The sequence below is a fragment of the Triticum urartu genome, chromosome 1A (assembly GCF_056163025.1).
Source record: "Triticum urartu cultivar PI428250 chromosome 1A, HENAU_Tu73, whole genome shotgun sequence".
NCBI lineage: Eukaryota > Viridiplantae > Streptophyta > Magnoliopsida > Poales > Poaceae > Triticum > Triticum urartu.
Window position 1 is genome coordinate 483,046,338 of NC_141873.1, and position 16,976 is coordinate 483,063,313.

General features: G+C 49.4%; 1 protein-coding gene across 1 annotated transcript; it reads right to left on the reverse strand.

The window, feature by feature from the left end:
- Positions 1–14,059: 14,059 nt before the first annotated feature.
- Positions 14,060–16,720, reverse strand: LOC147991818 (uncharacterized). The gene is made up of 6 exons (XM_087538829.1): positions 15,851–16,720; positions 15,613–15,775; positions 15,226–15,290; positions 14,533–14,647; positions 14,188–14,454; positions 14,060–14,100 (listed from the first exon to the last, which is right to left on the reverse strand). The coding sequence occupies exons 1-6, from the start codon at positions 16,718–16,720 to the stop codon at positions 14,060–14,062; spliced, it is 1,521 nt and encodes a 506-aa protein (XP_087394955.1).
- Between the last annotated feature and the right edge of the window lie 256 nt (positions 16,721–16,976).

A 16,976-nucleotide genomic window follows, 5' to 3' on the forward strand; every position in this document is an offset into this window, starting at 1 on the left:
AACGACACGTATTGTATTGTTGCCATCGAGGATAAAAATATGGGGTTTATATCATATTGCATGAGTTTATCCCTCTACATCATGGCATCTTACTTAAAGCATTACTCTGTTCTTATGAACTTAATACTCTAGATGCATGTTGGATAGCGGTCGATGTGTGGAGTAATAATAGTAGATGCAGAATCGTTTCGGTCTACTTGTCCCGGACGTGATGCCTATATACATGATCATACCTAGATATTCTCATAACTATGCTCAATTCTATCAATTGCTCGACAGTAATTCGTTTACCCACCATAATACTTATGCTTTTGAGAGAAGCCACTAGTGAAACCTATGGCCCCCGGGTCTATTTTCCATCATATTAATCTTCCAACACTTAGTTATTTTTATTGCCTTTTATTTTACTTTGCATCTTTATTTCTCTTTATCATAAAAATACCAAAAATATTATCTTTTCATATCTATCAGATCTCACTCTCGTAAGTGACCGTGAAGGGATTGACAACCCCTTTATCGCGTTGGTTGAGAGGTTCTTATTTGTTTATGTAGGTGTGAGGGACTCGTGCGTGATCTCCTACTGGATTGATACCTTGGTTCTCAAAAACTGAGGGAAATACTTACGCTACTTTACTGCATCACCCTTTCCTCTTCAAGGGAAAACCAACGCAATGCTCAAGAGGTAGCATGCACGTCCACCGCGAGGGCGAGGGTGAGGGAGAGGGAGAGGGCGCTGTAGTCAAAACCCTCTCCTCGTCCTGCGAACCACCGCGCGTGTGGGCGAGGGAGAGGCATAGTAAGCAAGCTTCTCCTCGTTCGGCGAGTTGACGAGACACATCAAAGCAGTACTAGTACTAGTCCATACTGCGTCCTTTCTGATTAATATGGCTTAATTTGAAACGAGAAAAATACACTGGCGGTCAATGTATGTAACAATACGCTCTTTACGGTCACTATATATAGTTTTGCGGTGATTATACGATCACTAGCTCATCGTAGAGCACCATATTGCACCCTACTGACCGGCCACATAGTCGACGTGGCACTTTGTTGACTGGTTAAATTGTCACCTGGTTTCTGGGTCCCACCTGTCAGTTGGCAGAGCAAAGAAATCAGCTAAAAAACAAAGAGTGTAGTACATCTACACTTCCAATGCATTTAGTCTTTAATCTAAATCAATATTGATTGACTAATGCACCAACTTGTGCTCTAGGTATAGGCTACATGTCTATCCTTAATTACAGCATCCAACGACCTTCATTTAATCTTCTTCTCTCAATGGTCGCATGCACACATAAGTTTGCTACTTTTGGGCGTTAATTATGCCCTGGTCAATGTGTAAATCTCTAAATGTACAGTCTTTCACGGACGTAGGGAGTAGGTTGAGCACTTGAGCGTGAGCGTGTGTGTTGCGTCGTGTGCTGTGTGCCGCATGGGTGCGTGAGTGTTGCGTGTGTCCATGTGTACGTGTGAGTGTTGCATGTTGCATGCATGCATGGGGCTTACTCCCTCCCATTGACATGTTCATATTTCAAGCTTCCTCTGTTCCCTTCATATGGTGATACTCCCTCTGTTCCCAAATACGGAGTAAAATCCTCCCTCTGTTTCCAAATACGGAGTATTTGTCTTTCTAGAGATTTGAACAAGTGACTACGTACGGAGCAAAATGAGTGAAGTGAGCGTAGATGCATAGGGATAATGTAGAAAGGAAGTCTTCGTGATCCATTATTCCCCATCTCGGTCAGAGAGAACTATTCAACTAGTCTTCGTAGTGAAGTGACAATACACGCTGCCGCAGATGGGACACTTAATTAATAAGCTGAACCAGCGTGTTGGTGTTACTAAATCGGCCTTACCCAGTACTGCCATCATGTTTGCAAGTAGAGCACGCTTCTGTCCTCCATTAACTAACATATGGGCCCTCTTGTGGTAGACCCACATGTCATCGGTGTAACTATTTACACTTCGAAGGACGGTATATCCTGGTAGTAGTAGTAGAATTGAGATTTAATGCACTTTCTTCCCCGTCTTCCACTCTTCTTCCTCCTCTCTTCTTCTTCCTCCTCTCTTCTTCTTCCTCCTCTCTTCCCCATCATCGGCCGCACACCATTTCCCCCCGCTCACTGCTCGCCCGCCCGCGCTATCTTCCTTGGTAGCTCACGCGTACCATATCCCCCCGCTCACTGCTCGGCCACGCGGGGAGAAGCTTCTTTGCTCGCCCGCCCGAATCCACTTCCCCGCTGGCTCGCAGGCACCGAAAACCCCAATGGCAGAACCGACTGACACGCAGAGCCGCGATTGGAATTCCCTCCCCGATGTTCTCTTGGAGCATATCTGTAATCGTATGGACCTACTCAGCACCGTCCGTCTGGCCGCATGCTCGGTGTCTTTGTACCGTCTACTCGTCTGCAACCGGCCGGCTCTTTTCAAGACACCCTGCTTGCTGATGCCCGATCCTCGCAGGTGGCCTAGACACCGACTTGACGATCCTACGGAGGTTGCCGTGGTGCCCCTCGACATGCTATCACTACCCGTCCACCTGTCCTTCATGCGCGGCAACTACTGGGCGGGCATGAAGGCCAACTGGATCGTCCTCATCCACCAATCCGGTAGTCCGTGGCGTCTGATACGTCTCCAACGTATTTATAATTTTTGATTGCTCCATGCTATATTATCTACTGTTTTGGACCATATTGGGCTTTATTTTCCACTTTTATATTACTTTTGGGACTAACCTATTAACCGGAGGCCCAGCCCAGAATTGTTGTTTTTTGCCTATTTCAGTGTTTCGAAGAAACAGAATATCAAACGGAGTCCAAACGGAATGAAACCTTCGGGAACGTGATTTTCTCACCGAATATGATCCAGGAGACTTGGACCCCCCGTCAAGAAAGAAAGGAGGTGGCCACGAGGGTGGAGGGCGCCCCCCCTAGGGCGCGCCCCCTGCCTCGTGGGCCCCCCTTTGCTCCACCGACGTACTCCTTCCTCCTATATATACCTACGTACCCCCAAACGACCAGATACGGAGCCAAAAACCTAATTCCACCGCCGCAACCTTCTGTATCCACGAGATCCCATCTTGGGGCCTGTTCCGGAGCTCCGCCGAAAGGGGAATCCACCACGGAGGGCTTCTGCATCATCACCATAGCCCCTCCGATGAAGTGTGAGTAGTTTACCTCAGACCTTCGGGTCCATAGTTAGTAGCTAGATGGTTTCTTCTCTCTTTTTGGATCTCAATATAATGTTCTCCCCCTCTCTCGTGGAGATCTATTCGATGTAATCTTCTTTTGCGGTGTGTCTGTTGAGACCGATGAATTGTGGGTTTATGATCAAGATTATCTATGAACAATATTTGAATCTTCTCTGAATTCTTTTATGTATGATTGGTTATCTTTGTAAGTCTCTTCAAATTATCAGTTTGGTTTGGCCTACTAGATTGGTTTTTCTTGCAATGAGAGAAGTGCTTAGCTTTGGGTTCAATCTTGCGGTGTCCTTTCCCAGTGATAGTAGGGGCAGCAAGGCACGTATTGTATTGTTGCCATCGAGGATAACAAGATGGGGTTTTTATCATATTGCATGAATTTATCCCTCTACATCATGTCATCTTGCTTAAGGTGTTACTCTGTTTTCTTGAACTTAATACTCTAGATGCATACTGGATAGCGGTCGATGAGTGGAGTAATAGTAGTAGATGCAGGCAGGAGTCGGTCTACTTGCCTCGGACGTGATACCTATATACATGATCATACCTAGATATTCTCATAACTATGCTCAATTCTGTCAATTGCTCAACAGTAATTTGTTCACCCATCGTAGAATACTTATGCTCTTGAGAGAAGCCACTAGTGAAATCTATGGCCCCTGGGTCTATTCTCATCATATCAATCTTCCATCACTTTATTATTGCTTTGATTTTTTACTTTGCCCTTTTATTTTACTTTGCATCTTTATACCAAAAATACCAAAAGTATTATCTATCATCTCTATCAGATCTCACTCTCGTAAGTGACCGTGAAGGGATTGACAACCCCTAATTGTGTTGGTTGCGTGGAGCTATTTGTTTTGTGTAGGTACGAGGGACTTGAGTGTAGCCTCCTACTGGATTGATACCTTGGTTCTCAAAAACTGAGGGAAATACTTACTCTACTCTGCTGCATCACCCTTTCCTCTTCAAGGAAATCAAACCCAGTGCTCAAGAGGTAGCAGCGTCTCGTGGATATCTACACCCAGCGAGAGATCACCCTTCCATCTTCGAATACCACCGCCATCGAGCCTCGCGGCCCACCGGACACTCCTGCCTACTATGCATGAGACGCGTCGAGCTTTTGGCTCGACCTCTATTTGCTGAAGGTTGTAATCTGCGAAGTGCCCACACCATCAGAAGACTACATGGATTACAAGCTCATTATCGTGTTCAACATGGGATTAGTCTATCTGGAATCCGGTCGCCATACATGGTTATGGCTCATCGTCGATCCTCTTTACCCAACACTTCTATCTGATGCTATAGTGCACGATGGCATCGTTTATGCGGTCGACGCACAGATTGGCTGCCTATACTGGTGGAATCTTTCGTCGTGTAATTAATTGTTCTATCTCATCTCATCTTTACCTTAAGAATATGACTGCATGTTCATTGTTACAAATTTGGAATATATAGTATGTCTATAACCACATCATTGCTATATGTTCCTCTCATTTAATAGATTTTTGTGACCACACATGTTATTGTTAGAGTTGATATGAGAACAATTGGTATCTACTGATTGTTAGAATAGATATTATGAGTATAACCTCATGATTGCTATATGTTACTCTCATTTCCAGGATTTTTATAACAACGCATGTTATTGCTTAGAGTTGATATGATAATTGTAGTAAGTGCTATGGTAGAATATGAGTAGGCCCTGTCATATCTGTTTTCCTCTCATTGTTACATGATGTTTGAACCATGATATATTGCTAGAATATGAAAGCCATTGGCTTATTTTTTTAACTTGGGGTATGATTATGACCACGGCATTGCAATTCTTTGTCTATGATATGTGTCACTGTTATAATAATCCTAATTCCACACATACTCTGAACATGATTGTTTATTTTTGTCCTTTCGGTCTCCAATTTAAATTGTTGCAGCAGACGCAAATGCGCTGGCCTTCATGATTCCAGGACCTGGAATCATACCAGCCAATGGGTGGTGGTTTATCGCTCGTTCATCTGACTATGGTCATTTGATGCTCATTTGCATGTACCAAGTTGACCAAACCATTTCATCAAACCACATGCAGTACAATGCCTGGGGCGTTCGTGACATTGATGGCTATGGCTGCTTCGTGTTCGAGAAAGATCCCAGCTCCGTTGGGCCAGGCGTATTCAACTGGAGGCGGCTCTATAGCCTTGGCAACCACTCCATGTTCCTCGGGCTCAATTATCCGATCATCCAACCAATCATCGATCATATCACCGGCGATGATTCCCGTGCTGTGCAACTTCCATTCGCCAGGGGGGCTGTGTTTACACATCATACCATGGGTTTCATGAATCACCATATCCAGAGATTCGTCGACACAACTTGTTGCCAGATAATCTTCAGTGTGTGAAAGGCATCAAGCTTCCATGCGATGGATGGCTTTTGCAAACCCGACATGCGGCGATGTGGTTCATGCCAACAGCAAATATGCACAACTTGATTCGTACTGATATGTAGACTGAGCCATGTATTCTACTGCTGTAGCACGACCCTCTTTTGTTGGATATTATGTACTGTTGTTAGTTTGAAGCACTCCTCTGGTTTGAAGGATAGATACCTTTCTGGGATCAAGTGCATCCTAACTCACTTGCGCAGGATGTACTGATAATGATGATGGAGATGTTGTGCAGTATATATATATATACACACATATATATATATATCACTTAGGCTTCAAGTGTGTACTTGTTAGTTAAACCTATGGTTAAAATGTGACACTAAATACGACTAGTAAGTAGTACAGTAGCGGTACTAGTATACGTCGGTCAAATTATTCATCATGTCCACACATTGAATTGACGTGACAACACGCTGCTTGTGAGGTGACACAAGAATCCCGGCGGCGTGTTCGGGTATTTTGGACTTCAGATTTGCAGTACCACTTATCTGTCGAAATCTTTCATCATTCACTTAAAACAGTCGATTGATCATACATTGAGTACCATATAACTGGAATTAACCCATGCAAGTCGAAGAAGGATTGGCCGGTACTGCCGGCTGGCGTCAAGTTTGATCCCACGGATCAGGAGCTGATCGAGCACCTTGGGGCCTAAGCAAGCATTTCTTCCAGCGCAACTCCAGGGCATTCAAAAGGGGCACGTGGACGTGTCGCAAGATACAGTCAGAGTGCGGCATGCACGCGATGTGGCACAACACCAGCAATACCTTGTCGGTGATGGTCAACGGCCGGCAGACAGGCAGCAAAAAGGTTCTGGTGCTGCACACCAACAAGAACTTCGACCAGTAGAGGACCAACTGGGTGATGCACCAGTACCACCTCGGGGACCTGGAGCAAGAGAAGGAGCGGGAGCTGGTCCTCTGCAAGATTTTCTACCAGACGAACACTAGGGCCAGGACTAAAAAGATTATAAGTTAGTTTGGTATTGGTACTTGTACTACCTTGTCGTCCGCAAGTTGGTATTGTTGTTAACGATCTTTTGGTATGAACTTGGCATTTGCTTCCAACCATCATGCCGAGGGTCGACGTGGATATAAAGCTGAATCATTTGTTTTGAAACGAATTTTCAGGCACCTGATTTTTATTTGATGGGTAGCATAAGCACCTGCCGTTCGAATTCCTAGTTCTCCAAATTTTTAGAAACAAGTGCATGCTCTTATTATCACAATGAAAAAACAATATCCCTGCTGCACCCAGTTATCAGTCTGTACTTGCAGAATTCTCTCGTTTATTGAGCACGTATATTGTTTTTTCAGGTCAAGCAAGTTTCAACTGGGTTGTAGACTGCCCAGGCTTGGTTTTGTTTTTAACAGGCCCAGCCCATGACGACAACAGGGCACAAAGATCCAGCAGGTATCTACTGGCCTCTAACCCGCCAGCGTTAGTTATATTTTGTCTTACAACATCCGCAGGCACTTTTTTTACTGAATCAAACACACAGCCCAGTTCTATTTTCCACTTGAAACGCATGTCCTACATCCGTTTTCTAATCTCTACCTATAGTTTTACTAGTTCATATACACGTATCATTATATTGAAAATACATAAAATTCACTTTTCATATTTACATCCTTATTTTTGTTGTTGTTTTCCCTCCCAGCGCTGATTTTTTTACCGCTGGTTTTCCCTTAAACCAACTCAACTGTCCCACGTCTTATTTTCTTACAAAAACAAAACGATTTTTTTGGCAAATCAATAAGTTCTTAAAAAAATGTTTATCATTTCGGGATTACAAAAGTTTGGACTCCACCAAAATATGCAAAATAAGGTTGAACTTTTTGACCGTGGTCTTAGGCAGAAAATGGGCTGTAATAAATTACTTAAGAATTAGCAAATGGGCTACAAATTATTAAAAAATAGCAAATGGGCTCTATGTTGTCTGCCACAGATTTGGAGGCTAACTTGTGGGCCTACTAAGTTCATGCGTACACAAGGTTTACCAAAAAAGAAACTTAGTCAACAATCGACTCTACCAGCGTCAGACCGTTAGATGTCAATCTAACGGCAATCGTGCTTCTCCAGTCTCTGATCTTCCTGCCCCAGCCGCCCAAACCAGCGCCATCGGAACCGCCTGCTCCCGCCTCCCGTGGCCGGCTGTGCTGCTGAGCAGGCCTCACGGCCCCATCATATACTCCCATCCCTGACTTGTCTATCCCTCTACTCACCCACACCTCCTGTTATTTTCCGGCTGCGGCAGCTGAACCAGTCAACCCTCGTACTCTCCACCGCATTGGCAGCTATTGTTGTGTGTTCCCCGACTCCATGTCGTTCCCTTCGTAGGCCTCGCCGTCGTCCAACGCCCTGGTGCTCTCGGTGCGGCATGGTCAACGTGGTCAACGAACGACATCCATCGGAAGTGGATTGTACGTGGAGAGGCTGACAGCTGGGTCCACGGCCGCACACAAGGAAATGCCTCCTTATTACGCGCAAAATATGATTCCTCCACCTGACATCTAGGACCCGCCGGAAAGGCCTCTATATTTTGCGAAAAAAATGTTCCCTCCGCTGACAGGTTGGACCCACCAACTATATCTTCGCATGCAAGGAAGTGTCTCCTTATTGCGCAAAAAAAATGAATACCCCCCTGCCAGCTGGGACCCACCACAGTGGGAGGCTGACTTGTGGGCCTACTAAGTTGACGGGGACGGAGGGCTTTGTCAGCTTAGTCAATATGAACGATTCTAGCTCCAGTGACCATACGATGTCCATCCAACGGCCTTAGTGCTTCTTTAATCTCTGGTCTTCTTGCTCCAGCCGCCCAAAGCAGCGCCGGTCGTGCCGCCTGCTCCTACCTCCCGTGGCCGGCTATGCTGCCGCGGAGGCCTCACCGCCCCCATACTACTCCCACCGCTGGCCAGGCCATCCCTCCACTCACCCACGCCCCCTGTTATTCTGCGGCGACGGCAGCCTCACACTGCAGCCAAACCAGTGAACCCTCGTACTCCTCTTCGTGTGGGCATCCACTGCCGCGTCTTCCTCGGCTCTGCGTTGTCCCCTTCCTAGGCCTCGCCATCGTCCACCGCCTTGGTGCTCTCGGCGCGGCGTGGTCAATGTGGTCAACGACCGACTTCCATTGGAAGAGTACTGTATGTGGAGAGGCTGACAGCTGGGTCCACGGCCACAGCCCAGTTTTTTTGTGATTTGCCAAGTAAGTCGCTTTGTCAGGCCTGTTGGGCTGCAAATATTTCAAGACGAGGAGAGCTTCATTTGGCTGGCCGAGAAAATGGCCTATCAATAATGAGAAATGGACTGTACATTTTTAAAACACATCGAGCCGGCAATTAGTTTCAAATTTCTTTTTTCATTTCAAGATTTTAAATTGCATTGATTTTATGCATGAACAATTTGTTGGATTTTATATTGATATACATTTATTTTTAAAATCAGTTTGAATGTGACTCGAAATTTTGGGATTAAAAATAGTTCAGACTGCACCGAAATATGCAAAATTTCGTATAATTTTTTAACCGTGGCCGCAATATGGGCTGTAATGCTAAACAAAAAGAATATGGGCTCCAAAAAAACCTTAAGAATTAGCAAATGGGCTGTAAATTATTAGAAATAATGGCAGATGGGTTGTATGATGTTTTCCACAGATTTGAGGCTTTCCTTAAAAAAAGGTTGACGCACAAGCAGTGAGTATTGGATGTCCATCCAACGGCCGTCGTGCTTCTTCAATCTCTGCTCTTCCTGCTCCAGCCGCTCAAACAAGCGCCGGCGGGATTGCCTGCTCCCTCCTCCCCACGGCCGGTTGTGCTGTCGCACAGGCCTCAACACCCCACCATACTCCCATCGCTGGCCTAGCCATCCCTCTACTCACCCATACCTGTTGTTATTCTCCGGTGACGGCAGACGAACCAGTAAACCCTCGTACAGTCGTACTCCCCTCCGCGTGGGAAACAACTGCCGAGTCTTCCCTGCCTCCGTGTCGTTCCCTTCCTAGGCCTCGCCGTCGTCCACCGCCCTAGTGCACTCGGCTCGGCCTGGTCAACATGGTCAACGACCGACATGCATCTGAAGTGGACTGTACGTGAAGAGGCTGACAGCTGGGTCCACGGCTGCACGCAAGGAAATGCCACCTTATTACGCGCAAAATAATGATTCCTCCACCTGACATCTAGGACCCACCGAAAGGGCCTCTGTATTTCGCAAAAAAAAACATTACCGCCGCTGACAGCTTGGACCCACCAGCTATATCTTCGCACGCAAGGAAGTGCCTCCTTATTACGCACAAAAAAATGAATACTCCCCCGCTAGCTGGGACCCAGTATAGTGGCAGGCTGACTTGTGGGCCTACTAAGTTGACGGGGACGGAGGGCTTTGTCAACTTAGTCAATATGCCGGTTCTAGCTCCACTGACCGTACGATGTCCATCCAACGGCCGTAGTGCTTCTTCAACCTCTGGTCTTCTTGCTCCAGCCGCCCAAACCAGCGTCGGCCGTGCCTCATGCTCCTGCCTCCCGTGGCCGGCTGCGATGCAGCGGAAGCCTCACCGCCCCCTACTACTCCCACCACTGGCCAGGCCATCCCTCTACTCACCCACACCCCCCTGTTATTCTACGGCGACAGCAGCCTCACACCGTAGCGAACCAATGAACCCTCATACTCCTCTACGCGTGGGCATCCACTGTCGCGTCTTCCCTGGCTCCGCGTCGTCCCCTTCCTAGGCCTTGCCGTCGTCCACCGCCCTGGTGCTCTCGGTGCGCCGTGGACAACGTGGTCAAGGAACGGCTTCCATCGGACGTGGACTATACGTGTAGAGGCTGACAGCTGGGTCCACGGCCGCAGCAAGGAAGTGCCTCCTTATTACGCGCAAAATAAATATTCCTCTACCTGACAGCGGGGAACCACTGGACGGGCCACCGTATTTCGTGAAAAAAAACGTTTCCGCCTGACTGCTGGGACCCACAAGCTACATCTTCGCACGCAAGGAAGTGCGTCCGGGCAAAAAAAAAACGATTCGCCCCCTGACTGCTAGGACCCACCAGCTACATCTTCGCACGCAAGGAAGTGCCTGACAGTCGGGACCCACCTGGTCGAAGCGTATGTACCGTTGTCATTCTGGTCGCGAACATGTACGTACATACTGGTCGATGTAGAGGCGCGCACGTGTCGTAGCAGAGGCGCGCATGTAGCATGTACACGTACGTACAACGGCCAGGGTGCAAGAAAGTAAATATGGCCACGCACATACATACGGGCGGGGCCTCGAACACCTACTCGCACATACGTACGGCTAGGGCTCGTGTACATGGCTGGGTCGGAACGGAGAAACAGCGTCGTCGTCGTGTTCATGGGGAGCCAACCGGCTGGGTCGGAACGGAATGCGTCGTCGTGTTCATCGAGAGGGCTTGGACGGAACAGCCGATGGAAACGAGGCCGACGTACCGCAGAACGGAGGAAACAGCCTTGTGTTTGACCGGCCACGTTCGAAACAGGATCCTGTTCATCGGGAGGGGTCTGGCGTACCGCAAAACGGAGGAAACGGACCTCCTACGGTCGAAACGGGGGTCCTATTGATCGGGAGGGTTGTGACGTACCGCAAAAAGGAGGAAACGGACATGTGTTGGAGCACTACGGTCGAAACGGGGGTCCTGTTCATCGGGAGGGCTGTGGCGTACCGCAAAACGGGACTCCACGGGATACTGTTCATCTCCACCGTTGACCCCCTCCAACCTCCACGGGCTACTGTTCATCCACCGTCGACCTCCTCCAGCCTCCACCTTTGACTATTCATCCATGGGCTCCTGTTCATCCAGCCTCCACCGCGCGCTACTCCACCGGCTACTGTTCAACCAGCCCTCTCCACGGGCCCCTGTTCAACCACCCCTCCATGGGCTACTGTTCATCCAGCCCTCCACCATCTACTGTTCATCCTGCCCTCCATGGGGTGGTCCTGTTCATCCTTCCCTCCACGGGGTCCTGTTCATCCAGCCCCAACCGGCTCGATCGATCGGGGTCTTGTTCATCCAGAGGCAGCACCATGGGGTCATGTTCATCCACCCCCACCGGGAACTGTTCATCCAACCCCCCCAGCAACGCTCACTGTTCATCCAGAGGCAGCATCGATCGGCTTTAGTTAGCAGTAGTAGCGAAGGAATGGCTCGATCGGGTTCAGCTAACAGCCATCGATCGATCGCTCGGGTTCAGTAACGCATAGCCTGCAGTGCAATCACTCGGGTTCAGTTAGAGCCCAACGTATAGCTCAGGTTCAGTTAGAGCCCAACGCCTCGCACCCACGCGCGTGCATGTATGAGAGAAACGTGCATCGCTCGGCCCCGACCACCCATCGTAACCGGGAACACCCCGATATTTTCCTTGCCCTCGCTTCTACCATGGTTTTTTTCCATCATGGACGGCCCAAAGAATTTCATGCAGCTGCGTCTCCGGCCCGCCCAGGATGAAAAGCCCATTTTCTGTCATGATTTTTTGTCATAGAAGTAGGACCCCACCACATCTTTGATGATACCGGGTTTTGTCACAATTATCATCATAGAAGTGTCATAAGTATGACAGAAAAAATTCGTTCGGCCCAAAATGTCACGGATGTGTCTTTTTTTGTAGTGCGCCCTAGCAGCAGAGGTACAGAGTGGCCTTCTCAAGCAGAACCTTAATCCGGCTGCCGAGCCCCTGGACATCACTAAGAGAGTCCGGACCACACTACAACAGGACGGTTCGGCTCGTCAAGAGCTCGATTAGCAATTCGGCCTCCGTCCTAGTCCCGATAAGGTAGCGGCATCCGCACCACGCGTACATAATTACGCACTCAAAATCCCATGGGCATCAATGGAGGCACAGCTAGCTTGTAGTTCGGCTACACCAATCCCGGACTCACTGGTATCTTTACTATTCCTTTTTTCCTTCTTTTTTCTTTTAGGTATCTTTTATATAGGCCTCCTTCGATGGCCTGACTACCGGTCCTGTCAAAGGACAAGTACACCAGATTGGCACAGAGCACAAGCATACAGGGGAAGCTCTAGACGACAATCTGATGATTACTCTACCTATTTTCAGTACCCGAATGCAGCTCTCCTTTGGTTATGGCATGTTAAATAGCCAGTTGCTTATCGCACTATTTGTATAAATGTGCTTTGACGCATTAACCCAACTATAATGGAAACAGTTCACGGCCCAAGTCAAGGGGCCCCAGATACTACCTCTGCTCTCTTTATGTTTTCCTTTGCCATTAATTACTTATATTCTCTCACCCGTGCACTTTGGTACGCTTCATATTCGCCAGGGGCTTCCCACCGCCCCATAATACGGCGACAAAGTCCGAACACTTCTTACAGATAAGTTCGGCACCCCGGATTTAGCATTATATGCATTGGCTCCGAATCATGTCTTTGGTCAATAGTTGGGTTGCCCGGCTCCTGTGCTTGCTACCCTACGTTCCGCTACATTAGCTAGGGTAGTAAAGGGAGAACTACTGCGATTGTGCCCTGGTCTAAACCGGAAGAGCACCTAGTAGAGAAAGCCGAAAACTGACTATCATGATGAGGCGAGAGCCGGTCAGCTATTCGAAGGTCACAAATCGTTGGAGATTTTTTCCGCATTTCGTGAAGGATCGGTACTTGCTGATCAGACACTGACAACACTCTGATTCGTATACCAGGGGCTGCGCCTATGTTTTATTATAAAACTCCTATGGCTAAGTGAGGGCATTTAAGCCGCATAGTCTGATTGCCTGGTTCGTTGCGCTAAACAACTCCTTCAAGGACCATATAATTGGATCAAGATTGTTTAGATTCCATCCCGAACACCTCCGTACTACCTACGTGAGGGCAGAAGCCGACGACTGGCCAACCCTCAGATTCCATACAACACGGCCGCATAGGAGGAAACAATCAAAACATAACAAACATTATATTACAAACCGGATTTGTTTTCATCATACAAGGCAAAGACAAAAACGAATGTATTCATTCGAAAATAATGTCCTGCCCGCACTGCGCTGCTGCAAATCGAGATCCCTCCAGGACATCCACAAAATATCGCTCGGGTGTGTGGTTCTCCTTGCCCTCCGGCGGCCCCCTGGCCACCTCGACGGCGTCCATCTTCGCCCACCACATCTTGCAATGAGCGAAGGCCATGCGGGCACCTTCGATGCAGACTGATCGCTTGACGACGTCTAGCCGCAGACAAGCCTCCATCACCCGCTTCACGAGGCCAAAATAACTACTAGGTATAGCTTCGGCTGGCCACAGCCGGATTATTAAATCCTTCATGGCCAGTTCGGCCACCCTGTGCAGCTCGACCAACTGTTTCAGTTGATCGGCAAAGGGTATCGGATGTTCTGTCACAGCATACTGCGACCAGAACAGCTTCTCCATGGAATTCCCTTCTCCGTCTCAGAAGAACTCCGCAGCATCGGACACGCTGCGTGACAGATCTGCAAAAGCCCCTGGGCAACTCCGAATCCGGGTTAGTAAAAGGTACTTCTTCTCCGCATACTTGCTTTGCATGTTAAAAGCCTTACCCGCTGCGATCTTCTTGGCCTCCAGGATCTCCTGGAGAGCGCCCCGAGCCTCATTCTGTGCGGCCTCCGTGCTCTGGCGAGCCTTGGTAAGTCTGATCTCTCGAACCGACGTTTCGCGCTCCAAAGCCTCACACTTCTTCACCGCGTCCTGCAGCTCCTGCTGGATCTCGCCGACCCAGGCCTTGAGCTTCTTATGGGCAGCTTGCTGTTGGACAGCCTTCCCCTCGGCTTCGGTCAGGGCATTTTTCACAGCCTCGACCTTGGTCGCTGCCCTACACATATTATGACACTCCGGTCTATACTTACCGCATACTTTTTCCGAATACACAGCAAGTCATTACTCACCTTGCTTCTCGTGGAGCTGAACCTTCACCTCGCCGAGCTCGTTCTCGGTCCGCTCCAACCTCTGCTTCAGTTCAGAGACTTCGGCAGCATGCGAGGTCGCGGCCAACAGCGACGCCTGCTTATTCATAAATACCAAATTAGTCCCCTACAAAGGGTTGATCCTCTGTCTAGCCTTTCTTTCCGAACACCAGACAATGTCTCAGGGGCTACTGTCAGCACGAGATGTTCTCTTTCTACGTGACTTACCTCAAAACCTGTCAACAGATTGTTGCAGGACTCGTTTAGTCCGCTCTTGACGGACTAAACCTTCTCGATCACCGTACCCATAAGGACATAGTGCTCGTCCACAATGGAGGCGCCTCGTAGCGCCTCCATCAGGTTGTCCGGTGCCCCTGGTTGGACAGGGGCCATCGGTGGAATTAGCGCACCCCCTCCTTCAAAGGAAGGCGCGCGCCGGATTCCGGGGCCGTATCGGTCCCCGGAATCATATTCGGCTGAGGGCCGAACTGAATACGTCCCTCTTCGCTAGTCTCCTTGGGGATCTGCTCCCCCATGTGTCCGGTAGCGGAGGTCTCGCCTTGCGGCGCCTCCTGGACAGCATCCTGAGCCCCTCCCCGGCTCGGACAGTCCTCCGGGACAACACTTCGCTGTCGTCCTTGGCCTCAGGGGAATAAGCGGGCGGCGGCGACATACTGGCCATTTCCGCCGGATCCAACGAACCTCCAGATGAGGATCGCTGGATGCTGCCACGGGCCGGACTGCAATGGCACAATTAAGCACGTCAAAATAATAAAAAGGATAGGCCGGGTACACTTGTGTACGTGAGTCATAGTACTTACGATGGGGCCCGAGGCTTAGTGCGGAGGCGTCGCTCCGGACTACTGTCAACGTCCCACGCAGTGTTGACCACAGGGGCGCCCTTCCCCTTCTTGAGTGTCCCCGCCTCCAGATTCATGGAGGGCCCCCTCTTCTTCTCCTTAGGGGGAGGGTTCTTCTCCTCCTCCTCCTCCTCTTCCTCGTCGTCGTCCTCAGGGACGGAGGAATGGGCTTCCTCGTCTTCGGACGTCATGTCCGAAGTACCCCTGCAACGGGGGCCACTTTTGGCCCCCTCGGCCTTCTTCTTAGCCTTCTTCTCTGACGCCTTATATGGCACCGGCACCAGCATCTTCGCCAGACGCGGGATGACCGGTTCTTCAGGCAGCGAAGCCGGACACTGGATCCGCTTCACCCTCTCCATCCAATCCTGAAAAAGCAATGATAAAAACTCAGACATCATCCTCGAAAAAATTAAGTAGGCGATACGTCCAAAATAACATACCTCGCTGGCTAGGTGTTTACAATCGTGCCCACGGTCTGAATCTGTGGCCGGCGGTTTCTCGTTGCCCTTAAGGAGCAACTTCCAGGCACCTTCGTGAGTGGTATCGAAGAGCCTCTCCAGAGTTTGGTGCTTCTTCGGATTAAACTCCCACAGAGGGCGATTTCTGCGCTGGCACGGGAGGATCCGACGAACTAGCATCACCTGGATTACATCGACAAGCTTGACGTTCTTGGCTATCATACTTTGAACGCACGTTTGCAGCGCTATTAGCTCATCGGGCGAACACCAGTTCGGACTCTTCTCGACCCAGGAGGTGATTCGCATGGGAGCACCGGAGCGGAATTCGGCAGCTGCGGCCCAGGTGGTGCCGCGGGGTTCTGTGATGTAGAACCATTGTTTCTGCCACTCCTTTACTGTCTCCACGAAAGTGCCTTTCGGCCAGGAGACATTGGACAGCTTACTCACCATGGCTCCCCCGCATTCTGCGTGCTGGCCATCCACCACCTTCGGCTTCACTTTGAAGACTTTGAGCCATAGCCCGAAGTGGGGTTGGATGCGGAGGAAGGCCTCACACACGACGATAAACGCCGAGATGTTGAGGAAGGAGTTCGGGGACAGATCGTGGAAATCTATCCCGTAATAATACATCAGCCCACGGACGAAAGGGTGGAGCGGGAACCCTAGTCCACGAAAGAAATGAGGGATGAATACCACCCTCTCGTTGGGCTTCGTCATGGGGACGACTTGTTCCTCAGCCGGTAGATGATGGGCGATTTCCATCGCCAAGTATCCGGCCGCCCAAAGCTCAGTAATGTCCTCCTCCTTGACGGAGGAGACCATCCACTTGCCCTGACCTCCGGATCCAGACATGGTTGAGTGCTAGCTCGAGTGGAAAGGAGATAAGAACTTGGGCGCTGGAGCTCGATATTGGGAGGGCGGTGTCGTGGGAATGATTCCGACAATAAGAGAGGGGTAGGATAAAGGAGCATGATCTATCGAGATGCAAATGGGTGACATGGTGGTTTTAGCGAGTTCGGGCCTCTCACGATGGACATAACAACCCTATGTCTCGTGCTCCGGAGAGGCTTTGTTTTATCTATCATGAACACGGAGTTACATGGTGTGT